Consider the following 27,727-nt stretch of genomic DNA (forward strand, 5'->3'; position numbering starts at 1 on the left):
AACAACAACAAAAAAAATCACTAGGGTTAGAACTACTGTCTCAGAACTGTCTAAAAACTCACTGGTTGCCACATTCTTTTAAAACAAACTGATCAAAACATTTCCAACCAGAATTCAAGTTATAGGTAGTCTGAATCCAAAAGCACAAAATGGCTCAGCATTTATATGAAATCTTGATTTTTTTAATATCAAGACTGCTTAGGTCTCAAAAAAAGTCAGTACCAGGCTGTTAGCACCACCACCACCACCAAGTCCAATAAATAGAAAACTGTTAACGAGCGGAAATGAGCACTTAAAATGAGGCAATCAAAGGCACAAAATACAGACTTGAATTCAAAGAGGCAGGTATAAATGTTAAGCCAGTTATAAGGGCTGAAAAAGCTATCATCTGCCAGAAAGTAGTGTCTGTTTAGTGATAAGAAAAAATCTATCTGTTAAAACTAAGAATCATACTAGCAAGGATCAAAAATACCTCCACAGCCCCTTTAATACTCTAAAAATATTATGGAGAGAGAGAGAAAAAAGAGAAATGCATAAATTTCCCCCAAATGATTAAAGTGAAGTTAAAGCCTGATGTACATGCCACATGAGAGGTAAGTTTCTAAAGCTCATACCTCAAAAATCGCATACTGTATAATATGGAGCCTTTGTGATGTTTTGCATCAAGTCAATCTGTAAGACAGTAGTTACAATATTAGTGAAGACAGTGGGTTAAAACATTTGTTGTTCAAACATGAAGCAAATATCATTCATGGGTTAGGTGCTTTTAGTTGTACTATGGCCCTCTAGGGTTCATATGCTGAAGCAAAAATGGAGATGGAAAGCCACTCTGTGCCTTTGAAGGGAGAGAGGCTTAAGGTGGCAAACCAAAAAAACTTTTTAGTACATAAGAGAATTTAAATGTTAACTTAACATACAAACCACATGCAAATATAGTTACCGCTCATTTAGTTACCTATTCTCAGTATACAGAAAATGTAATAAATCTGAGAGGTCATTTATTTTGAATGACCCAAATCCTCAGACCTCACATCAACAATCCACCGTGTGCAAGGGGATATAGTATCTCCTGGCTACATGTGGTCTCGTCCAGTTCTTGTAAGCACTAAAATGCAACAACAACAACAACAAAAAGCACCACTCTGGAAGTATGAATTCAGGGAATTCCCTATCAGGAAGCATTTCCATAAAGCACCCCAAAATGACTTGATGCAAACACCACACCTAGTAGTGCCACTGGAATAAGCATCATACTGCTTCAAGTTGTTTTTAACTAGGCTTATTAAGGGTTTTTGCTCTCACGGGTGAAATCTAATTTGTAATGGATATCAACCAGGAAATGAGATTTGCACTTAAGCCAATGAGGTGGGAATGCATTTATTCTCGAAACCAATGATGGGCAAAAATAGTGTCACTGTCATAAAGTAGTTGTAGAATATGCTGTGAGTTTTTCCTTACTAACAGTTAATACCACTTGAAAATGATTTATCTTTTAGAAATAAATTCAAGGCTTTCCCTATGATGCCTGTTACTCACCTGGATTCAGACATGTTTCATGAGGAATAGATGAAAAGGTGAAACTATACTATGAAATATGAATCTATGGCTAAAAAATTCATTTGGGAGGCTCATGGACTTCACTATTTGAAACTCTTCCCACAAGAGAAAATAGTGAGTTCAAATTTAGTAAAACAGAACTGAACCATCTTGCCAAAATTATGAGTTTACATCGGTTTTGCAGCACTGTAATATTAAGTTAATATAATTTCTTGATGAAACTTCCCTACTTAAGTATTAAATGTATGTAATACCAAATCTTAATTATCTATTTATGGGTTCTCTTACCAATTTTCCATCACTAATCAAACTCAACTAAATAGCAATGTAGACTCAAAATATGAAAATATTATTTTAACTATTTTTGTAAAACTGTAAATAATCTCACCAAGACCAAAGGAGGTCCATCTGGCCTTTACCCTTGGCTTCTGGAAGGTAATCTCTGAAGTCTTAGAATGTCATGCCTAATAAAAGTGCCCTTGTTCACCTGGAGGCTTTGGGCCACACCAGAAAGTATAACACTGTGATTTATGAGGGTAAAGGGGCTTTGAGTCCCAAGGACTAGCTCAACCTCCAGAAGGGCTGGAAACTAAGTTTACGTATGTAGGCAGTTGATCATGGAGTCCCAATAAAAAAACTCTAGACAACAATACCTGGGTGAGCTTCCATGGTGGGTAATACTCCATGCGTATTGTGTGTCACACATCAACACCAGAAGAGTAATATTGTGTTCATGACTTCACAAGGAAAGGACAATTGGAAGCTCTGCATTCAAAACCTTTCTGGACTCTGCTGTATGGGCCTTCACCAGTAGCTGATTTTAATCTGAATCTTTTAGCTGTAATAAACTGTAACCATGAGTAGAACAGCTTTCAATGAGTTCAGTAAGTCCTTCTGGTGACTTATGCAACCTAAGAGTAGTCTTAGGGACCCCTGAACTTGGACCTGGTATCAGAAGTAAGGCTGGTTTTTTTTTTTTTTAAAGATTTTATTTATTTATTTGAGAGAGAGAGAGAATGAGAGATAGAAAGCATGAGAGGGAAGAGGGTCAGAGAGAGAAGCAGACTCCCTGCTGAGCAGGAAGCCTGATGTGGGACTCGATCCCGGGACTCCAGGATCATGACCTGAGCCGAAGGCAGTCGCTTAACCAACTGAGCCACCCAGGCGCCCGAGTAAGGCTGGTTTTATGGACCATGTTCCCTCTAACTCTGCATCGATATTTAAAATCACTGAACATGCCCTAACCCAAAATTTTAAAGATTGTAAATTTTATTAATAACATCTTTAGCAAACATAGTAAAGATTTGACTTCAGTATAATTTCCCTTCCAAGGACTCTCAAACACCCTCTACTGATTGAGCTCTAGCCAAATTAACCAGAAGGGACAAACAAAGCAACTCTAGGAGGGTACTACATTAGATTTTAACCTTTGCTCTACATGCGCAGAATTGTCCTCAGTGTAAAGGCTGGTCAACATACCACCCCCAGGTAATTTTCAGTCTACAACTGGGTCTTCAATACTTCCCGTGTTTCCCTAGCCAGGGTTCTCTCCTTTCCAAGACAGTTTTCAGACTTTTTGCACCTTCCTCCTTTCCCCAGCTCTTCCAGTACATGACCTTCCACATTCCTGCTTCACGAGAAATGCAAGTCATTCTTCTACAGCACTCTCAATAGTAAGGACTAACAGTTTTGAGCTCCTACCACATCTGGTAAGCAACTGAGCCAAGCAGTTTACATATATTTAGTACTTCATTTCATCTTTAACATAATCCTATTATGATCACTAAAGATAATAAATTGCCGTCTACGTAAGGTTCCATAACTGACCGAAAGCTGCACATCTGGTAAAAGGCAGAGCAAGAATTAAGTTCTGTTTAACTTTTAAGTTTTCAGCACTCCACCAGTGCCTGCCAACTTCCTTCCAGCAAACCCACAAATTCACCCACATGTTGACACAAAGCCTTTCCTCCCATCACCCACACATCATGGAACAAGTGAATGTCTTATCTACAGCAATGCTCTGAATCCATACATTGCCCCTATTTTCTGAGGCATGCTGTGGATCTCCCACTTTGCTACTGCTCATCATTCATCAACACATGAGCACCCTCGAGTTTTCCTTTCAACAACAAAAATCAGAATCTTGGGGATCCTGGCTGGCTCTGTCTGTAGAGCATGCGACTCTAGATCTTGGGGTCACAAGTTCAAGCCCCACATTGGGGCATGGAGCCTACTTTAAAAAGGGGGGGACAAACTCTTAACGCCCTTTTTCCTTCTAATTCTCATTGTCTAGACTCTTCACAGCCAAAACTCTTGGGAAAAATTTACCTTCCTCATCTTCGCTCACTTTTCAATTCACTGTAACCTGGGTGCCACCATCAGCACTCCAGTGAAACTGTTCCTGCAAAAGGAGGAGCTGCCACTTGTGGCCTACTTGTCTCTAAAATTCCATAACCCCTTTTTAGTTCATCTTGCTCAATGTCCCCTGATGACTTACTTTTGACAACTGTCTATTCACACTCTCTCTCAATACCACTCTAATTGTTGTTGTTTTCCAAGTAACTTTAATTCCAGTGACTCTCTACTTTTTCCCAGTCCAAGTACTTTCTTCCTTCTTCACCTCCTTTCAGCTTTGAGTTTATAGTCTATCATTTCAGTAACACTCTTGCCAATCCCCTTAACCTCCCTTAATATTTTCCTCACACCAATCTGTTAAAATTCCAACCCTGGATAAACCCTAGTATCAATTATCCATCATCCGTAAGTAAGCACCACATCCCCACGTCCTCCCAACGTTCATCTCCCATTCTCTACATGCATTATCCAGACCTGCCCCATTCTCTTCAGATTCCAAAATACTCTCCTAACCCCCCTACACACACACACACACACACACACACACACACACACACACACACTTCTCTGTCTCTCTGGTTCACCAAGAAAAAAGAAGATACCATCACACATCTGCACCCAATTCTAAGCCTTGATTGGGATTCCATCTACTTCCACCTTCTCTTAACTTTGCAAATACCCTTTTCTTCTTTCCCATTGAACTGAATCTTCTCTTTACACATGTAAAATTTTAATGTTTCCCATTTAAAGATACAAAAACATATTTAAAAAATATTAGAAAACAAAAACTCCATCAATCCCACATGACCTCCACCAAACAATCTGCCTTCACTCTCTGCAAACTAAGAGTTGTCCCTACTCCCCACCCTGTTTTTTCACTTCTACTGGCTCCTCAATCCACGCTGATCCAACTTCTGCCCCATTACTTTCAGCAAAACCAACTATGAGCCCAGGTTGCTAAACACCTACTTCAGGCTTTATCTTACTCATCCTCTCAGCAGCTTGCACAGGGCTGCTAAGTAGAGTTAAGCAGGTTGTGGCCTGCACAAAGGTGCCTTGCAGAGGAATGAGGTGGGCTGAATGAAAACCTCTTTTTAAAATTCTTACAATAACCCTCTGTGCTGAGATCCTGAGAATTCAAAGTAACCAGATTCTTCCCTTCCTTTGGCTTATGGGATGAAGTACTCTGTATTTCTTCCTACCTGGTTCTACTTTCTCAGGAACTTCTGAGGGCTTGTTCAACCTCCTCTACCAAACCCCAAAATCTTGAGGTATCTCAAAGCCTGACCCTAGGCCTCTATTCATCTCACTCTGACTTTCTCAATCCATGCCAATGGCAATATTTACCACCTGTATAACATCGACTCCTTGATCTAGGCCTCCATCATTGACGTCCACTCTGAGGTCCAGACCTATGTACCCAACTTTTTAAAAACCAATCTCGGGGTGCCTGGGTGGCTCAGCTGGATGGATAATTGATACTAGGGTTTATCCAGGGTTGGAATTTTAACAGATTGGTGTGAGGAAAATATTAAGGGAAGTTAAGGGGATTGGCTCAGGTCATGATCCCAGGGTCCTGGGATGGAGCCCCGCATGGGGCTTCCTGCTCAGCGGGGAGCCTGCTTCTCCCTCTCCCACTCCCTCTGCTTGTGTCCCCTCTCTTGCTGTATCTGTCAAATAAATAAAATATTTTAAATAAATAAAACAATCTCAATGTTCTAATGCCTCAAACATAACAACTGGCTCCTTTCTTCCCAGAATCCCCATTTTAATAAATGGTGCCATCATCTAAGCACTACTTTCTAATAAATGGCACTATTTGATCAGTCAGACAATATGTTTCCCACTTCCAATTCTCCTCTCTATCCCATCTCTCCTCCACATTCCAATATTAGTATCATAAAACAGAAATCTGATATCCTCTCACTGCCCTTATCATCCTATGTACCTTACTTCCCTTTTTAGCTAAATCTCTACCAACCACCCCTTTTACACTCTATGCCCCATCCATTCTAATCTTTCATTGCCACAGAAAGAATCACCTTGCTCAGCCAGTCAGCCTGGAATGGCTTTGTCCTCACTCTTTGCTGATCCTAGCTTATTTCTCTTTATCCTCCAAGCATCAGCTTTCCTTTGAAAAGTTTCTGATTCCCGAGTCTGGCTAGTAGTCCCGCTATATATGTGCTACCAGAGAACCTAATAGTTCCTTTAGCTCTTAGATGATTTGAGAAGCTTATTTAAAGTTTTGTTGTCTTTTTTTTTTTAATTTGACAGAGACAGTGAGAGAGAAAACAAGCAGAGGGAGTGGAAGAGGGAGAAGCAGGCTCCCCCTGAGCAGGGAGCCCAACACAGGGCTCGATCCCAGGACCCTGGGATCATGACCTGAGCCGAAGGCAGATGCTTAATGACTGAGCCACCCAGGCGCCCCATTAAGAAGCTCATTTAAACGTGTTCTGCCAGGAGACTGTAAATACCAGAAGGGCAGGGGACTCTCAGTGTTGCCTACCACACACCCCCACTGACTAGATGGAATATACCCCACTGACTAGATGGAATATAAATTACTTGTTGACTAAATGATCACCCATTCTCATAACTGAGGCCTTTCAACTGTGGAATACAGTTCCCTAACCTAAACAAACACTAACTTTTCTTCAACCCACACTTCCTCTACAAAGCATTCTATCAAAATCAGTATTTTCTTGATCATTTACTACAAGAGCATTGACTAAGAGCTTATGACCCCAAAAGGTGAACTAAGATGGTTCCAACCCTGTAAGAATTTATAATCTAGAAAGGAAAGAACTGTAAAGTCAGTTGAAGTTCCAATTAGGAGTATAAAATGCTCTGTGATTTCAGGGAAAAAAAAAATCTCATTATCCAGCCCCTTCCTCAAACTCTCAAAGTATGTACCACACTAGTTTGCACTTAGTAGTTATATTTATATACTAGCTTCAATTTGCTCACTTGTTTGAGATGTTAGCAGAGGGTACTATATTACACCACACAAACTTTCATAGGGAAAAGAGAACAGCATAGTGGTTGCAGCATAGAGAAGGGAGGGGTACGGACAGACTAGAAGATGATCTTGGTTCAAACTCTATTACAATTATTTAAATTAAGTAAAAATTAGTCTTCTAAGTTAAACTTCCATAACTAAAATGTGATCTATGCATATGAGTAACTTTCTTGGGGCACCTGGGTAGCTCAGTGCCTCACGTCATGATCCCGGGGTCCTGGGATGGAGCCCTGCACTGGGCTCCCCGCTCGGGGAACCTGCTTCTCCCTCTCCCACTCCCCCTGCTTGTGTTCCCTCTCTCACTGTCTCTATCAAATAAATAAATAAAAATCTTAAAAAAAAAAAAGTAACTTTCAAGAGGTGCCTGTGTGGCTCAGTCAGTTAAGCATCTGCCTTCAGCTCAAGTCATGATCTTGGGGTCCTGGGATGGAGCCCCGTGTCCAGCTTCCTACTCAGCGGGGAGTCTACGGCTCTCTCTCCCTCTCCCCTCCCCCAACCTGTGGTTGCATGCGTGCTCTTTTTGTCTCTCTCTCAAATTAAATAAATAAAATCTTAAAAAAAAAAAGAGTGACTTTTATGAACACAGAAAAGCCACCAAAATTAGAAAGGGCTGGCTTCAGCAATATATTTAAATGAATTCTGAATTTTTATTTTATAAAAATATGCATTTTTAAAGCCTTATTTTTGTCGCATCAAAGGGCACTATATCAAGAGTGAAAAGACAACTCACAAAATCAGCAAAAATATTTGCAATCATGTATCTTCTAAGAGTCTAGTATCCAAAATACATAATGAACTCTTACAAACTCAACACAAAGACAATCCAATTTTTAAATGGGCTAAAGATTTGAACAGCTATATTTCTCCAAAGATACACAAACAGCCAATAAGCACATGAAAAATTGCTCAACATCATTAGTGATTAGGAAAATGTAAATCAAAACCACAGTGAGAATTCACACGCACTGGGATAGCCATAGTTTAAAAAAAAAACACAAAAAACTACCAGTGTTGCAAATATACTGAGAAAATGAAATCCTCATACATAACTGAAGGGAATGTAAAATGGTACAACCACTTTAGAAAAACTTGGCAATTCCTCAAGTTAAGCAAAAAATTACCATTTGACCCAGCAAATCCACTCCTAGGTATATGCCCAAAAGAGCTGACAACAGGTCTTCTCACAGAAATTTGTATGTGAATATGCACCACAACACTATTCACAATAAACTAAAGGTGGAAACCCCAAAGTCCATCAAAGGATGAATGGATAAAAAAGATTGTAAATTCCATGTAAGATTCCATAAAAAGGAACGAAATAATGATACCTGCCACAATATGGATGAACCCTGAAAACATTATGCCAAGTGAAAGAGGCTAGAAACAAAAGACTACATAGTATATGATTCCATTTATGGTAAATATCCAGAATAGGCAAATCCAAAGAGAAAGCAGATTTGTGGTTGCCAGGGGCTGAGAGAAGGGGAGAATAGGAAGTGACTACTTAAAAAACTGGGTTTCTGTTTGGGATGATGAAAAATTCTGGAACTAGACAGTGGTGATGGCTGTACATCATGAAGTACAGCTGACCCTTGAACAACACGGATTTGAACTGGACCAGTCCACTTACATGCAGATTTTTTTTTTACAATACATACAGCACAGTACTGTAAATGTACTTTCTCTTATGATTTTAACATTTTCTTTTCTCTATTATAAGAACACAGTAAATAATACATACAACACACAAGATATGTGTTAGCTGACTACTTATATTATTGTAAGGCTTCCAGTCAACAGCTGGCTATTAGTAGTTAAGTTTCAGGGAAGTCCAAAGTTATATACAGATTTTCAACTGGGGGGGCAGGGGGAGGTGTCAGCACCCCAACCCCCACACTGTTTAAGGGTCAACTGTACTTGGTAGACTGATTTGTAAAATAATAAAATTTATGTGCATTTTACCACAATTTTTTAAAGATTTAGGACATTCTTGGAGCACCTGGGTGGCTCACTTGGTGGAGCATGCAACTCTTTTTTTTTTTTTTAAAGATTTTATTTTATTATTTATTTGAGAGAAAGAGAATGAGAGATAGAGAGCACAAGAGGGAAGAGGATCAGAGGGAGAAGCAGACTCCCCACTGAGCAGGGAGCCCGATGCAGGACTCGATCCCAGGACTCCAGGATCATGACCTGAGCCAAAGGCAGTTCCTTAACCAACTGAGCCACCCAGGCGCCCGAGCATGCAACTCTTGATCTTGGGGTTGTGAGTTTGAGCCACAAACTGGGTGTAGAGATTACTCGAGAATTAAAAACAGGGGGGCATCTGGGTGGCTCAGGCGTTAAGCGTCTGCCTTCGGCTCAGGTCATGGTCCCAGGGTTCTGGGATCGAGCCCCACATCGGGCTCCCTGCTCGGTGGGAGGCCTGCTTCTCCCTCTCCCACTCCCGCTTGTGTTTCTTCTCTCACTGTATCTCTCTCTGTCAAATAAATAAATAAAAGCTTTAAAAAAAAATTTTTTTTAATCTTTTTTTTTTTTAAGATTTTATTTATTTGAGAGAGAGAGAGAGCACAAGCAGGGGGAACAGTAGGCCAAGGGAAAAGCAGACTCCCTGCTAAGCAGGGAGCCTGAGGTGGGACTTGATCCCAGGACCCTGGGACCATGACCGGAGCCAAGGGCAGACACTTAACTGACCAAGCCACCCAGGCATCACCCCCCAAAAAAAATTCCTTAAAAAAAAAAAAAATTTATGGCTTTCTTGAAAAGATCAAATTATAGGGGAAAAAAAAAGACCAGAGGTTATCAAGGGCTGAGAGTAGATACTGACTACAAAGGGGCACAAGGAAATGGTTTGGGATGATGGAACTATTCTATAGCTTGACTGCAGTGGTCATGTTTACAACATTACATACATTGGTCAAAACTCAAAGAACTATACAGCATGTAAATTATACCTCAATAAATCTGACTTTTTAAAAAATTTTTTAAAGATTTTATTTATTGGGCGCCTGGGTGGCTCAGTTGGTTAAGCGACTGCCTTCGGCTCAGGTCATGATTCTGGAGTCCCGGGATCGAGTCCCACATCAGGATCCCTGCTCAGCGGGGAGCCTGCTTCTCCCTCTGACCTTCTCCCCTCTCGTGCTATTTCTCTCTCTCTCACAAATAAATAAAATCTTAAAAAAAAAAAGATTTTATTTATTTTGAGAAAGAGAGACAGAGGGAGAGCACAAGAGTGAGGGGGAGGGTAAAAGGGAGAGGGAAGAGCAGGCTCCACAGAGGACCATGGTATCATGACCTGAGAAGGCAGACGCTTAACCGACTGAGCCACCCAGGCACCCCAATAAATCTGACTTTAAAGGAAACAGATCTTTACAATAAAGGTATAAAAAGATAAGGGAAAGACTGTTGATTTATTTTTAGTACTTCAGTATTTCAGGTCTTACATTGCCTACCATATTTAACCATTCTAAGGGGAAAAGCAAAACATGGCACCAGCTTTAAGTCACTGTGCTTTCCAATGAAACCAAAGCCTGTTAGTGTCTGAATTAATTAATCAGGCCTAAGAACTGGAACTTAAAGCTCAGAAAGGATTAGCCTAGCTAGCCAAGATACAGAAAGAAACAAAACAGTCCTTATATCAGTAAAAGATAACCGTTACTGACATTAACAGAAAAAATTCTAAATTTCTAGCAAAATAGCAATTTCACTCTATCCATGCCTGAGAAATACCTAATATAGTCCCTGTAGCAGTTTATTTTCATAAGAAAGAAATGCACAAAAAGAAACGCACTATAAATTATTAATATTTTATCACCTACCCACGTTGATAGTTTTCAAAACTGTGGCTAAATTCTTACTGACCACTGAGACAGCACAAAAATATTGTTTCAGAAAGAGTCAAACCACTAAGCCTGGCAAAATCAGAAAATCACTGGCTGAGACAGAGACAGGAGAAATCCACTGCTAATTTAAGTATACCAAGGCTCTGTACCTCATCTAGCATAAATTCTTATCTTACCAGGCATTAAGAATATTTGCAGTTACAAAATCTGGTATGCTTTCAATCTCCAATACAAATGTGAATTCAGGGTTCTGTATTTAACAGAAATAATTCTGTTTATGCTAAATAATAGTTCACCTAAAGGTTCGTCAATCTAAGGCACCATGTTAATTTGACTCACTTTCTCCTGGCCTTTATTTTTAACCCAAGCTAGCTGACTGCCTTAAAAAGAAACCCTGCTTCAGCTCCCATTTGTATCGCTTATCTTCCTCTTTTGTCAGCAAGTCCTGGAAGTACTTTAGAAACATACCATTCAGCCTGGGAAATTGCCAAGATTGAAAGGAAATCTCTTACTCCATGACCTCCCTAGCAGAGGAAGGACAAAAAGACAAAAAGTCTACAAAGAAACCTGTCCACCCCCTTCACCCACACCCCCCTGAGGTTCTCCAGTTAAATGCCAAACATAGCCCGTTAAAACAGAGAAGGTTTGAGAAGAATCACTAACAGTTAAATACTACAGAAATCCCAAAAGGAAGAGTCTTGAAACCAGACTGGGATTCTATAAGCAAGGAAAAGGCAGAGGGTTTTATCAGCATAAAAATGTGTGCAACTGGGGCGCCTGGGTGGCTCAGTCTGTTAAGCATCTGCCTTCGGCTCGGGTCATGATCCCAGGGTCCTAGATCGAGCCCCACATCGGGCTCCTTGCTCGGTGGGGAGTCTGCTTCTCCCTCTCCGTGTCCCTCTTCCTGCCGCTCCCCCTGCTTGTGCTGTCAAATAAATAAATAAAATCTTAAAAAAAAAAAAAATGTGTGCAGCCACCTTTAAAAAGTCCTGAAAATAGGCAAATACTGACTGTAGAGTTATTCAGATAAAGTTCCTCTAATAGACTCAAACGTATCCCCAAGGGACTGATATGCTTGTGAGATTCTCCAACAATTACATATTTTAAATCTTCCCTTTAAAAATAATCCTAAAAGGCACTGTAGTCTCTTTCAAAAATAAAAGTACGGGGGCGCCTGGGTGGCTCAGGCATTAAGCGTCTGCCTTCGGCTCAGGTCATGATCCCGGGATCCTGGAATCAAGCCCCACATCGGGCTCTCTGCTCGGTGGGGAGCCTGCTTCTCCCTCTCCTGCTCCCCCGCTTGTGTTCCCTCTCTTGCTGTGTCTCTCTCTGTCAAATAAATAAATAAAATCTTTTAAAAAATTAAAATAAAATAAAGGTACTGTGTAAAAGTTAAACATCATTACAACTTTTTTTTGTTGGTGACACTGGTCAAGAAAAATGATGTGATTGCCAAAAATCACTTGTAACACGTTAAGAAAAACCAAATATTATGGAATTTAGACATGCGTACTTTTAAAGAAAACTATTATCGGGGCGCCTGGGTGGCTCAGTCGTTAAGCGTCTGCCTTCGGCTCAGGTCATGATCCCAGGGTCCTGGGATCGAGCCCCGCATCGGGCTCCCCGCTTGGCGGGAAGCCTGCTTCTCCCTCTCCCACGCCCCCTGCTTGTGTTCCTGCTCTCACTCTCTCTCTCTCTCTCTGTCAAATAAATAAATAAATAATCTTAAAAATTAAAAAAAAAAAGAAAATATTTCTTTAAAAAAAAATAAAGAAAGAAAACTATTATCAAGTTAGGCACTACTGCCACATGGTACGATACACCCTACAAATCTTGGGCATAGTCAAGGTTTTAGGGTATCAACAGAGCAATATTCTATCATGAAGCCCTTGACATGTAACATAAATATGATGGCAATTATGGGAAAAACACTTACTGAATTTCATATTCCACACTAGTAATTCCTTTTTTTTTTTTTAAAGATTTTACTTATTCATTTGACAGAGAGTGCGCGTGCACAAGCAAGGGGAGCGGTAGAAAGAGGAAGAGGGAGAAGCAGGCTCCCCACTGAGCAAAGAGCGGATCCCAGGATCATGACCTGAACAGAAGGCAGACACTTAACCAACTGAGCCACCCACGCACCCCTCCACACTAGTAATTCTTAAAAAGAGTAAGAAACTAACAGAAATATCTTCAGGGCACTCTCAAATTATACACATTACCCCTGCCCCAACCCTCTTAAATAAATATACCTTAGAGAAGAATCTAAAAAAACCTTGGTTCTATACTGAGACTACAGGTGGACTTTTAAACAGACTGATTCCTTTCAACATCCCCTATAACACCTATAAGACCTAGCTCCGTAGGTCTCCTGGTGTACGATGGTAAAGAAACATACTACCTCTAATCAGAGGTAAATACATACGGTAAACTCTCCTACTTAAGCACTGGGACCTCTGTTTTAGGGGTGATCTTGAAATAACTACTTCCTACTATTTAAATATAAATAAATAGAAAGGTCTCATAAATAAATCTCAAAAGATATGGCCTCCTAAATCAATTAGCTGGGAAAGGAAGATACTTTTCAAAATAATCACACTATTCTTCTATTAGAAAATTCATTAAAGGAAGACAGTTTTGGTAGTTACTGAAACATACTAGCAAGTGGCAATCAAGTGCTGGGAAACAGCGCTCCCACTGTGCTCAGCCACAGCATGAAATATATTGAGGTATTTAAAAGTATTTAGCCTTGGGGCACCTGGCTGGCTCCATTGGTGGAGCGTGCAACTCCTGATCTCAGGGTTGTGGGTTCTAGCCCCACACTGGGTGTAGAGATTACTTAAAAAAAAGGGGGGGGGGACTAAAATAAAAAAAAGTATTAAGTCTTAAGTTTAAGAAAGCTATGAAACAATATAAAATCATCGCTTCAGCCACTTTAAACCCACAAGGTCTATACAAACCACATCTTTTTATTGTCAGATTTTATACTAAACAGGTTTAAAAATAGAAATTTTCATAATTCCCTTTTACAACAAAAGAGAAAAATCAATGTTTCCAGATACAAAGTTTCTTAGGAGACAGCATTTACTGATTGAGTCAATTCGTAGTGACATAATTTAAAATAGTACCAAAATCTCATGATAGCTTAACACTGTATACCTTCTCATAAAAATGACATAAAATTTCATTAATTCCTATCTTTGTTCAGAAAATATATGTGGTCTTCTTTTTTAAGTACTTCAAACTATTACAGTGGCAGAGTATAGCCTTTCTATGATTTCATGATCTATCCTCCCTACTCCGTTTTTTATTTTTTAAAGAACGCTGATTCTTTTTTTTAAGATTTTATTTATTTGAGAGAGAGAGAGCATGAAGGGGGAAAAGGGAGAGGGAGAAGCAGACTCCCCACTGAACAGGGACCCCGATGTGGGGCTCAATCCCAGGACCCTGAGAACATGACCTGAGCAGAAGCCAGATGCTTAACCAACTAAGCCACCTAGGCGCCCCCCCATACTCCCTTTAAAACAGTACCAGATGGTGGAGAAGAGGGGGAGCAATGCAGCATTCAACTGGAATTCTTAAAGAATTAGGTCTTTAAATTCCAACTGTATAACAAAAGTTAACCAAGGTACAAACTACCTTTTAATCCACACCTTCTCTATTTATTCCACTGGCACCTGCCCTCCAATGTATGCAAGTAGTCACAAAGATTAGATTCTTTTTTTCTGGCTCACAATTTCAAGTGGCATCAAGTTCTTTAAGTGTGATTAGTAAGATAAAGAGAAAAAATATAGAATGATGCAGATTTACAGTCAAATTCCTCATTAGCCAACTTGAAGCAGGCTTACATAATGGTAGCACACAAAAAAATATAGAAAGAGAACCTCTATTATCCTGGAGAGCAACTAATTGCATATCCACACATTTTTTAAATAAATATCATTTATCACAGTATTTCATATAATATTAAAAATGACATATGCCACACCTAATAGAAATTTAACAATTATATGTGCTTCGATTCATATACCCTGAATTATTCACTCTTTATGAAATCTTTAGAATTACTACACACGTGTGCACACACACACGAGTACTAGAAGAAAAAAAATGAACTGATGAATCACTGAACTCTACCTTTGAAACTAGTAATAACTGTATGTTAATTAATTGAATGTAAATAAATAAAATTTTATTTTTTTCTTTAAAGATTTTATTTATTGGGGCGCCTGGGTGGCCCAGTCAGTTAAGCATCTGCCTTTGGCTCAGGTCATGATCCCAGGGTCCTGGGATCAAGTCCCGCATCGGGCTCCCTCCTCAGCGGGAAGCCTGCTTCTCCCTCTCCCACTCCCCTGCTTGTGTTCCCTCTCTCACTGTGTCTCTCTCTGTCAAATAAATAAAATCTTTAAAAATATATATATATTTTTTATTTACTTGTCAGAGAAAGCGAGTGCACAAGCAGGAGGAGCAGTGGCAGAGGGAGAAGCAGGCTCCCCAATGAGCAAGGAGCCTTATAAAGGACTCAATCCCAGGACCCTGGGATCATGACCTGAGCCGAAGGCAGATGCTTAACTGACTGAGCCACCCGGGCACCCCAATAAAATCTTTAAAAAAGTATACAGTAAGTTAAAAAAAAAAATGAAATGTTAACTAGAGTGTGAGTGTGCGCATGCGTGTAATAAATTCTAAAACTTTCTGAAGAAGAGATAAAAGAGGGAAGATCTTTGAAATTCCAAATTTGATTCAGACATGGCAACATATAAATAGCATTTGTGTAGCACTTAAATAATTTTGAAAGTAATTTTCCAAACCTGAACACCCATAACCCTACATCTTAGGGAAGGCAAGAATTACCTCCTGAGAGGAACAACTGGGTAGTGCCATTACAAAGGACCTTTGTCTTCCCATTTTTACTCCACTGTTATTTTCATGACACCAGCCTTTCCTAAGATAAATATTTGTGAAGGATCAATACTAAAAATGCACATATTCTTAAAAATAAATACACCTGAGAAAAAAACATAAAACACACCGGTTCTATTTCTAACTTCTCCAATGCAATTATACTAAGACAGCAAGTGGATTTTTAAATGAACTAAGTGTGGGAAGAACAGCACTACTGGTGTAATTTTTATATCCTAATAACAGTAAAAACATAGGGAATACTAGCATTCCAGTAACTATACAAGATAGGCCACCTAAATAAAGGCTTCTTTTATAAAACTTTGTTTTACAGTCAGCCATTTGGTTACTCCCCACACATACAACCTTCATTAAACATAACTTCAATTTTAATTTCAGTATTTTTTTAAGATTTTATTTATTTGAGAGAGAGAGAGAGAAAACACGTGCAGGATGAGGGGCAGAGGGAGACAGAGAGAGAATCCCAAGCAGACTCCGTGCCAAGCACAGAGCATGACTTGGGGCTGGATCTCACAACTCTGAAATCATGACCTGAGCCAAAGTAAGAGTTGGACACTGAATCAACTGAGCCACCCAGGTGTCCCTTCATTTCAGTATTTTCAAAAAAAGGAATAAGATATCACACACTAAAATGCTATCAATAAGAAAATAAAAATAAATGCTATCAATATTTCAAATTATGACAGAATTAATCATTTTTTCATGGTCAGAATTCTAACTCAAGTCCTTCAAAAACAACAGTGTCTTAAGGTGGATTTCTTTTTTTTTTTTTTTTAAGTAAACTCTACTCTCAACATGTGGCTTAAACTCAACCCTGAGATCAAGAGTCACATGCTCTACAACTGAGCTAGTCAGATGACCCCAGGTAGATTCCTTTAAACCCAACTAAAGAATAAACACTGAATCTCAAGTTTCATAGTACTGCTGTTGGGAAACCTGCTACACTTTCATTTTTCTTCACATTTACCTGAAGTATATAAAGATAGGCAAGAAAAATTCAACTGCACCATACTATGTGATACTGGTGATCACTGGAATTTTTTTTATCAGAATCTAACATAATCAGAGCCCCATTCTATAGAGGACAAAAATTTGACACCTTTCCCTCAATTAATAGGTTTTTCTGTCTGAATTCTGGCAAATCTCAGGAAGCCAACATAGAATCTGGCATTAGGGCAATGAATCTGAATGTCCAGTGTTAGAATCAAAACAAAGAGTCTGGAAATAAAGTGTTGCACTTCAGGCAAGGAATTCCAGGATTCATATTACCAGGAATATAAAACAGGGAGACCCTCAAAAGAAGATGAACACCAAAGAGTTGTTCATGGGTTGCTTCAAAGAACTAAATATTCCAAGATGAAAGTTAAAATTTTAAACACACACACACAAACACATCCCTCTTTTAAAATCAGATGGGAGGCGGCGTCTGCCTTTGCCTCAGGTTGTGATCTCGGGGTACTGGGATCCAGCCCGGTGTTGGGCTCCCTGCTCAGTAGGGAGACTGCTTCTCCCTCTCCCTTTTCCTCTCTCCCTGCTCGTACTCTCTTTTCTCAAATACATAAATAAAATCTTTTAAAAATAAATAAATAAATAAATATAATCAGATTGGGGCACCTGGCTGGCTCAGTCAGTAAAGCATTAAACTCTTGATCTCAGGGTCATGAGTTCAAGCCCCATGTTGCGCATGAGGCCTACTTAATTAAAAATAACAAAAAGGGGCCTACTTAATTAAAAATAACAAAAAATAAAATGAGAAGATTAAAATGCTAAGGATCAGAAAAACAAATTTTCAAGGAACAAATTTAAATAAAAAGGAAAAAATTAAATTCAAAGAGCTTCAGTAAAAAAGACAATGTTGCCAATGCTGTCATATATGGAGGAAAAATGAGTATCTTGTCAGTATATAGTCCAAGCCATACTTATTAGTGGAAACTTCTTCCCATTCAATAGAAAAGGTATTACGTATTTTGGATTTTTAAAAATATGCAAACACACATGAATATACAATTATCTTAGACCATTGTAGAGCCATTAGTAATTTTTTTGTGAACTCTAAGAGCACTGTTGAGGTTCTTTAAGATGCTTAAAAGAGAAGCACCTGGGTGGCTCAGTCAGTTAAGCACTGGACTCTTGATTTCAGCTCAGGTCATGACCTCTGGGTCGTGAGATCAAGTCCTGCATTGGGCTCTGCGCTCAGTGCTGAGTCCACTTAAGATTCTCTCTCTCTTTCTTCCTTTGCCCCTCCTTCCTGCCTGCCCGTGCTTTCTAAATAAATAAAATATTTTTTAAAAAAAAGATGCTAAAAAGAAAGAAAAGGAAAAGTAGTGTCTCTTCTTATAAACTAAGAAACAGGGCGCCTGGGTGGCTCAGTTGGTTGAGTGACTGCCTTCAGCTCAGGTCATGATCCTCGAGTCCTGGTATCAAGTCCAGCGTCCAGCTCCCTGCTAGGCAGGGAGTCTACTTCTCCCTCTTTTACTCCCCCTCTTGTGCTCTCGCTCGCTCGCTCTCATTCTCTCTCAAATAAACTTTAAAAAAAAAAAAGAAATAACGTAACTTAGGAAGTTCCATACCAAAAAAACAAAACAAAACAAAATTTATTCTGATACCAGAAACCTCTCTAAAAAAAGATTTTTAAAATAAACGCAAAAAAGCCTTTAGGGGCACCTGGGTGGCTCAGTCAGTTGAACTTTTGGCTCAGGTCATGATCTCGGGGTCCTGGGATCGGGTCTGCGTTGGGCTCCGCACTCTTGAGGGGAGCCTGCTTCAGGATTCTCTCTCCCTCTGCTCCTCCCCCTGCCTGCTCTCTAATAAATAAATCTTTAAATAAACAAATAAACAAACACGGGAAGCCTTTAAAAGGTTTTTAAATAGGGGCGCTTGGGTGGCTCAGTCAGTGAAACATCTTACTCCATTTCAGCTCAGGTCATGATCTCAGGGGTTGAGAGACTGAGCCCCACACTGGGCTCTGCATTGGGTGTGGAGCCTGCTTACGATCCTCTCTCCCTCTCCCCCTTTTTCTCTCTCTCTCTCAAAAATAAAATATTGATAAATAAAAGTTTTTAAAATAATAAACATGAAATCCTAGACATACTACGTTAATATGAACAGCAACATTAAGCTCCAAAAAAAAGTAATTTCCAACAAGAATACAATTCCCTTGGGGCACCTGCATAGCTGTCGTTAAACATCTGCCTTCGGCTCAGGTCATGATCCCAGGGTCCTGGGATCAAGCCCTGCATCGGGCTCCCCACTCTGCGGGAAGCCTGCTTCTCCCTCTCCCTCTCCCACTCCCCCCCGCCCGGCTTCTGTTCCCTATCAAATAAATAAATAATCTTTAAAAGAAAGAATACAATTTCCTTTTTTGAAAAGGTATGAAAATTAATATGAAAAAAGGAATTCACCATGTTGAGATATCTGTTGATTCTGGAAACTTTTTTTTTTTTTACTTTTTTCTTTGGAAGCTCTACTCCCAACACGGAAGTTGATTTCAACTCAGGACCCGGAGATCAAGAGTCACATGCTCTCTACTGACCCAGCCAGCCAGGTGCCCCTGGTTCTGGAAAATTTTTATTTCATTAATTCCCCATCAGCAGGCATACAACAAGGACTCAGGCATTCTAGTGGAATGCCAGAAGGGACAACCCAGTGCTTAACTTTTTAGTGATTAGATTGTTTAAACAATGTACAAATACGTACAATAGATAAGGGGTAAGATGTCAATGCGTAAAAGATCTTTAAATATGTGAGCAAGGTATTTTTTTCAAGATGGATAAAACCTATGAAAATATTTTTTCTTCTGTAAAAGATCTGGCGACACTAGAACAATGTCTCTTTAAACCTGTTCAATCAGCTTATTTAAATTGCTGCCTCAGGCTAACCAGGCTGCTATACAAGGAACAGCTCCCCTCAAAATGCCTCCCACAGTTAACAGTATTATAAACTAGAGTTAACTCTAAATACAAACTTGCAGAATTCCATTTTCATGTATTTACTTGAGGAAGGACCCTCAAATATCGGGTATACTATTTTTTAAGTAAGCTCATGACCCCAAGATCAAGAGTCACATGCTCTACCAACTGAGCCAGCCAGGCATCCCCAGTAACTGACGCACTAGCATGTAAGAAGGGATGCAGGGTAAAACCATTAAGATGCATGCACATGTGAAGGTTATGTTTTATTGGGGCTGACACACAGGAAAATTTCAGACAGTGTTATGTGCAATGAAGAAAACCCAGGGTGAAATGTTAGAGAAGGATGCCTCTTCTCAGTGAGGGGTGACATTTACGCTGAGACAGCATGAGGGCATCCAGGTCATTGTACTCTGAGAAGAGCAATCCAGACAGTAGCTACACAGCACGAACAGTGAATGCAAAGACCCTAAGGCAGAAATGAACTTCGGGAGTGCTTTAGGGCAAGTAAGACACAGAAGCAAAGGAGAAAAGGACAGGCTCAGCCCTCAGGGACTTAAGAGATCAATCACTGAGGTGATAAGCACAAGTTAACTTTCACTGCAGAACTGTTGCAAGAGAAGAGGGATCTCAGAGGGCAGAGGGATCTCAGAGGGCAGAAGTAGCAGGGTAGGAATTTTAAGGTAAGTACAAGGTTTAAACTGGGCAGAGCATGGAAAACAAATAAGCAGCAGTAGGTATCCAGAGGGTAAAGAAAGGTACATGAACCTGCAGCTGACAGAAATAAACTTGGCCAAGAAGAGGCGATCTTGTGTATCCCAGGACTAAAATATCTCAAGAAGTTAAGGAGCGAGCCACCATCTGAAACTGTTTTCAAATGATGTTTAGATATCCCAAGAAAGTATGTTTATAGCAAAAAAAAGAAAGAAAGAAAGAAATATGTTGAAGACAACAAGATTATCAATCCACAGAAACATTAAGTTGGTAAGAAATCATAAGAATATTCTAAGATTTCCTTTCTACAGTAAATTTTAAGGCAAGATCTACCTGTACACAGTTGGGGGGTTGGGGAGCAGGGGTGGAAAGGGAGTGTAATCCAACTGAAAATCAATGTGTATCTGTATCTTGAGTGGGGTCATACATTTGTCAAAATTCACTTAAGATCTATACATATGTCCATATAATCTAAAAAAAAAGTAACAGTGGAGTACAGAAAAGAATTCAGGAAAGGAAATACACAATCAACTAATACAAATGGAGAAAAACTAACACTATAAAAACACAAATGTCAAAACAGGAACTTAATAGGTTACATTCCACATTTTTAAAAAAATTAAAGTATAATAAACTTGAATATTTCCAATAGAAACTAAACCACAAAATACCTGCAATCTTTACTGTTAGGCCTCATACAAAAGGTGGTAAGTTTTACTCTGTAGTCCCCCCAAAAAAATGAGTTCTGAGAAAACTTTAAGATAGCCAAAGACAGGTAACCAAAATAGTAACAACATGAAGAGACACCAAACAACTGCTTGTGTGAATCCATAAAGGGAGGTCCACTGAAAAGAACCCCAGGGATTTATTTTAGGTGATTAGAAAAAATTAGAAAGGCAAGTAAGCAGATATCTACTATATGCAAGGCAGTGAAGGCAGGAAATCTTAAATTTAAAAGTAGTGAGAATTCAAATAAACCAACAAACAAAAAGTAAAAACAGACCCATAAAGACAGAACAAACTGATGGCTGCGAGAGGGGAGCAGGGTAGGGGAATGGGAAAATGGGTGAAGTGGAGTGAGAGATACAGGCTTCCAGTTCTGGAGTAACTCAGAGGAATAAAAGGTATAGCATAAGGAATATAGGGGAGAAAAAAAAAAGTTGTGAGAATTCACTGTTCACAAAAGACACCATGGGGGGCACCTGGGTGGCTCAGTCGTTAAGCGCCGTCTTCGGCTCAGGTCATGATCCCGGAGTTGTGGGATCGAGCCCCACATCGGGCTCCCTGCTCAGCGGGAAGCCTGTTTCTCCCTCTCCCACTCCCCCTACTTGTGTTGCCTCTCTCGCTGTGTCTCTGTCAAATTAAAAAAAAAAAAAAAAAAGACACCATGGACCACACTGTATTTTCTGTGTATGATCATTCCATTTAAGAATCCTAACCTAGGGGCGCCTGGGTGGCTCAGTCGTTAAGCATCTGCCTTCGGCTCAGGTCATGATCTCAGGGTCCTGGGATCGAGCCCCACATCGGGCTCCTTGCTTAGTGGGAGGCCTGCTTCTCCCTCTCCCACTCCCCCCGCTTGTGTTCCCTCTCTGTGTCTCTCTCTGTCAAATAAATAAAATCTTTAAAAAAAAAAAAAAAGAATCCTAATCTAGGGCGCTTGGGTGGCTCAGTTGGTTAAGCGACTGCCTTCAGCTCAGGTCATGATCCTGGAGTCCCGGGATCGAGTCCCGCATCGGGCTCCCTGCTCAGCAGGGAGTCTGTTTCTCCCTCTGACCCTCCCCCCTCTCATGTGCTCTCTCTCTCATTCTCTCTCAAGTAAATAAATAAAATCTTAAAAAAAAAAGAATCCTAACCTAAACTGAATTGTGAGCAGACAAAAATTACCACTATAACGACCATCCTCAATCAACACCAGGTAACTCATGAGGGGCTTTTGCTTATGGAAATTCCCACATACTGGGCTGAATACTTTTGTCTGAATTTAAATCATGAATTACAAACAGAATATTCAGGTATTTAGCAGTCTCTTTAAGCTATGATTCAAGGCCTACAATACAGCTCCAATATAGCTCTGGACCTCTCTCTCTTATCTGTATCACTCCTCAAAACTACCCCATCCTTCTAATCAAACTGGAAATTTTTTACCAAGGACAACCTGCATTTGCCACTTCCTTACTTACTTTGGGGGGGGCGTTGAGACCCCCCAAATTTACTGTCAAAATGGATCAAATTTCATGGTCCTGCTGCTCCCTTCTCAATTGCACAGTTTTTCATCCTCTGGCTCTCCAAGTTTTAAACTCTATTACATATAAAAATAGCAAAAATTATATCACAATTACTATCCATATAATACTTCACCTTTCCCAAGTCCTTTATCCCATATTAACCTATAACCTCCTTAAACATAGTGGCTCTATTAGTCATAAAAATGCCTCAAGGATCAATATTTCCTAAAGCCAAATATTTTCATTGCATTAGAATGTTACATAATCTCCTGTTATTAAAATACCATCCAGTTATGGTCCCAACTTAAAAAGGAATCAAAACAGAAGGGGAAAAAAGGTTCAATTTAAAGATGTAATTGCCAAATGTTTCATGAAGCATATGTTTTATTTTATAATGGAAAAAACAAACTTTCCCCACAAACACCCATACACAGTTATCTGATAAACCCCCATAGTGTACTTGAAAATCTGTGGTACAGAATTGGTAACCATTAAATTCTACTAAAGCTCTATTTATGGCTATAAAATATGTAACTCCACTTCATTTTTCTTTAATGTATTTCACAGTATTATTTATCTGTGGACTTCAAATAGTATACAGATTCATAAAAGGCTAAAGAGACAACTCTGATTTCAAAAATCCAGTTTCTCACAATGCCAGACATACTAGTTTCTGGCTTTACCTTCACAACACTCTTCCTGTTTTTTGGTCTGTGACAACGGAGAATAAAGATACTTGTACTTTTGGGCGCCTGGGTGGCTCAGTTGCTTAAGCAACTGCCTTCGGCTCAGGTCATGATCCTGGAGTCCCGGGATCGAGTCCCACATCGGGCTCCCTGCTCAGCAAGGAGTCTGCTTCTCCCTCTGACCCTCCCCCCTCTCATGTGCTCTCTCTCTCTCTCATTCTCTCTCTCTCAAATAAATAAATAAAATCTTTAAAAAAAAAAAAAAAGATACTTGTACTTTTGATAACTTTAATCTGTCTACATTCTACCAAAAATGGAAGCTATTTTTAATATACAGTTTTATCATTATAGAACTGTAGAAAGATCTTAAGTTTGGGCACTGTAAAACACCCAATATAAATCTGTTAAAGTCTAAGACTCCAAAGTGTGGAAGTAAAATCTTGTTTTCTGTTGACCTGAATGCTTCCAAACTAAACTATATTTGACTCCAATGTCAAATTAGTCATGTCATTTTGGAATAATAAAATGTGTAATAATTATATATTTACTTTTAAAAAGTCATTCCAGGGGCGCCTGGGTGGCTCAGTTGGTTAAGCGACTGCCTTCGGCTCAGGTCATGATCCTGGAGTCCCGGGATCGAGTCCCGCATCGGGCTCCCTGCGCGGCGGGGAGTCTGCTTCTCCCTCTGACCCTCTTCCCTCTCGTGCTCTCTATCTCTCATTCTCTCTCTCTCAAATAAATAAATAAAATCTTTAAAAAAATAAAAAAAATAAAAATAAAAATAAAAATAAAGTCATTCCAATCTCTATCTTGATTGGTACAACTAGAAGATTATATTCCAAAACAAAGTCAAGAAAAAAACATACTTTGGCTAGTGGCAATGATAAAACCATTCATTTGCCTAATCATTCTTAAATCTTAATGTGAATGAAAAGGAAGACTATCAACCAGCGCTTTATAAATGCTTTCTGCTAAAGGTAGGCTTCTAGCAAAGATGGGCTTGCTCTTTTGCCATTTGACACTAGTGTATTCAGCCACCTGGAGCACTTCCTGTCAATATGTGTGAAGATCACGTGTGCCCATGACTGACTAAACAGTCTGTTTCCAAATTAACTGACAAATTAACACTAAGAGAAACCGACAAGAATTGTTTTTTTATACCCCACTTGTTCAAAAGTCTAGACCTAAGAAAATAATAAAAATAAAATCTGAGAAGTAATGGTACAGAAAGGCAAACAATTTTTCTAAAAACCAAAATGATTCACATGCAGCAATCTGCCTGCTTTTGAAGATGTTTAGAAAAATAAATATTTAAACCAAACCTCTATTCTGTCAGTTAACTGGAGTCTGTCACCTTTCTGAAGAGCGGACAGAACAACCTCAAATTTAAGTTGTGAAAATTATGACTTGGCAAACAAGGTTCTTTACTGACGTTTAACAAAACAACTATGGCAACCCCACAATCAAGTTCTGCTATGGGATACTGTCCTTACTTCTCCGTTCCCTCTTCTACAAAAAAGTCAAATATTTCCGACATCCTAACTGTTATGTTAAACTCCATGACGAACTATATCTCACAGTATCCCTCTACCTAGGCAATAAGTTCTGAGACTTTGTTACAGAGAATAGCTCTAAAGAAAGCTTACATCCTCTCCCCAACAAACGCACCATACACAGCCAAGAAATAGAACACGTGAAAGAAGAAAACATGGATAATATTTATAATCCATGTATATATTCCATAAATATATAAGCCATTGTTTCATATCTGTCAAATGAAGTCAAGTGACCCCAGCAGGTGGCTGCAACTTCACTACTCCATTTATTTAGAATTACAAGCTACAATTCATTCTTTTCCAAAAGCTCTAGGATTATTTGTGAGGAGCACGTTAGTCTTGTAAAGGGATACTAAATTTTTTCATATACGCTGACCACAATACTGCAAAATAATGGAAAATCCAACCGTCAAAGAGCTGTCAAATTCAAGCTCATTAATCATCTAATTTCATTAGATGCAAGAAAAAAAGCTATTTCAGACATTTCAATGAAAGTATAAAACAACTAAGAATATCAATTACAGATAACACTTACTTAAAACTAGTCAACTGATTGTATTTAAAGCATTCACAAACCCTAAGTGGTAAAGGACAAGTAAAGGTATGCTTTTCAATTTTTTTTAAAACTACTTAACTTCTCAATTCTAGAGTCAGGCATTAACTTTTAAAGTCACCTAGTTATATATAAATAGTTCTCAAGAGACATAGGATTTGGGAAGGCATATTAAACAGACTAAGATGTGTTACCGCCCATTTACCCAAAAGATTTTTCTATCAAGTCTTAAAATGTTACATTCTAACATCTTAAATTATTTCCAGCACTGCTGAAGTTACATGTAACCATCAGGAAGCCAAAGTCATCCCAACAACCTGTCTTAACACTTACTTGACCAGTTACAGTCAAGTGTGCTTCAAAGTATGAAAACTCCACAAATCAACTAACCCTAAAACATTATATACATTTAGGAAGTTTTTCTAGACACTCAGTCCTAAATGAGGCACAAGTGTGCCCCATGATTAATCAGAAACAAACAGAAAGTGTATATAAAAAAAGTTGATGCTCCAAATATATTCAATTCCAAGGAGGCTCCAAAGAGGTCTGAGACCAAATGCCCTCCATGCAAGAGGAAATTCTCTACTCCTCTTAGGGTGTTCTCAAAAACACCAAGTATGAATTGCTCTCCACCAGAGGAACTGCTCCTTGCACTTGAGGAAAATTTCATTTCCCAGGACGAGAGTGGTCGTCCTCATCAACCTCATTTCATGCCCCACAACTGCCCAGCCTAAAGTCAGAGTAAACCCTTCGAGTGTTGGGGGTTTTGTTTTTTGAAATATTAACACGTGGGGGGGGCCTCACAGAAGAGATCATAGTTAAGGAGCTCTTTTACGTGGGGGCTTGAGAGGTGAGGGACCAAGAAGTGAATGGGTAACAGAGAGGGTCCTGGACTCCCAGGATCCCCCAACTCAAATTCCAACTTGGTGGGTGTTAACCAGAAAGGCCCCCACCACCAGGCCCCTTTCTTCACCATTCTTGACCCAACTCCTAGGCCAGTGCCTTCGCCCGCCGCCCTGGGTCTCAGCTCCAGCCCCAAAACTGAAAGGCAGAGAGGGGAGACATTTAGGCCTCGCCTCCCACGGCCTTCCTCCCCCAGCCGGGGCGGGAGGGGACCCAGGAAGCCGCGCTCGGTTCCCGGGGCGGGGTGGAGGGCCTAGGCCGCGCCTCCCAGTCGGATGGCCGTAGGCCTCGGCCCGCCCGAGGCGGGGCCCAGGGGTCGGGGCGGCGGACTGGGTGCCGGCTCACCCACCTGGGTTGCCAGTCATTCCAGCTCCGCGGGTACTTGGTGCCGCCGCCGCCGCCGCCGCTGCTCAGCCGAGACCCCGGGGCTCTGCGGCTCATTACCTTCCCCGACACGACATGGCCAAACGCCGCTGCCCAAAGAAGCGCGAGTCGCCGCCCGAACCGACCGCCGCCGACACTCTGGTCCCGCCCGGGGCTGAGGAGGAAGCCGAAAAGAAGAAGGAGGAGGAGGAGAAGGAGGAGGAGGAGGCGGCGGCGGAGGGCGGGGGAGGCTGACGGCCGTTCCGGGTTCCGCCTGAGCCCGCAGCGCAGGACGAGGAGGCGGGAGTGGCGCCGCGAGGGGGAGGCGGAGGAAGGGGAGGCGACGTCTCTTCCAGGGCCGAGGGCGGCCCGCGACGCCGGGACCCAAGAGGAAGAGGACGGCGAGGAGGAGGCGGTGGCGGCGGCTCCTCACGCTCACACAGCCACTGCTTCCCCGCCTCCCGGCTCCGCCCGCCGCGCCGCCGCTGCCGCTGCCGCACGGCATGCTGGGAGCGAGGGGCGGTGCCGGCGCCCGCCGGGCCAGGAGAGAGGGGCGGGGCCGGCTGCGGGGGCGGGGCCGGCCACGGGGGGCGGGGCCGGGAGGGCAGGGCGAGCGGGTCGCCCTCCCGCGCCCCGAGCTCGCCTCCACTCCCCGCGGACCGCGCTAAGGTCTCCGCCCCGCCGCGGGGTATCATGGGAGAGGGGATCTCGGCCACCACCCCCACGCGCACACCCTCCCAAATGCTCTCCAGAAAGCACCAGACCCGGGAGGGCTGGGCAGTCAGGTGTAAACAGACATCCAATAAAGGACCTGGGGTGCCCTTTGCGCGCGCGCTCACAGAGACGCGCGCGCACACGCAGGCATCTCTTTAGGGCTCACGTGTGCCCATTTTCCCCACCCTATACGGTAAAAAGTAAAAATAAAAAAGAGAGGGTGGATATCCACCTACCCAGCCCCCACCTGAAATGTGCCCATGGAGTCCTTACACCTTCACCGTCTCTTCACATTGTAAAAAACTAAATAGAGGGAGAAAAGGCAATCCCCTGTGCCCTGCAATCCCTGTCCCCTGCAATGTGAAATGTGCTTAGAAATCCTCCCACCTTAACACTTGCCCACCTTCCCCAC

At 40.9% G+C, this 27,727-nt stretch overlaps 1 protein-coding gene across 4 annotated transcripts in view; it reads right to left on the bottom strand.

Moving 5' to 3' along the window:
• Positions 1-27,046, bottom strand: part of SMG1 (SMG1 nonsense mediated mRNA decay associated PI3K related kinase) — a 104,756-nt gene extending 77,710 nt beyond the window's left edge. For 2 of the 4 annotated variants that reach the window (XM_088017387.1, XM_028091694.2), the window contains exon 1: positions 26,588-27,046. In XM_088017387.1, coding sequence (XP_087873513.1) covers positions 26,588-26,679 — 92 coding nt within the window. In that variant the 5' untranslated portion in view covers positions 26,680-27,046. Of the gene's footprint in view, positions 1-614; positions 673-26,587 lie in introns of all 4 variants that reach the window. The other 2 variants (XM_088017389.1, XM_088017388.1) reach the window with 2 other exon arrangements.
• Positions 27,047-27,727: the final 681 nt, after the last annotated feature.

Source organism: Eumetopias jubatus, unplaced genomic scaffold (genome assembly GCF_037043125.1).
Source record: "Eumetopias jubatus isolate StellerSeaLion01/CBP00866 unplaced genomic scaffold, mEumJub1_p1.0 scaffold_12, whole genome shotgun sequence".
NCBI lineage: Eukaryota > Metazoa > Chordata > Mammalia > Carnivora > Otariidae > Eumetopias > Eumetopias jubatus.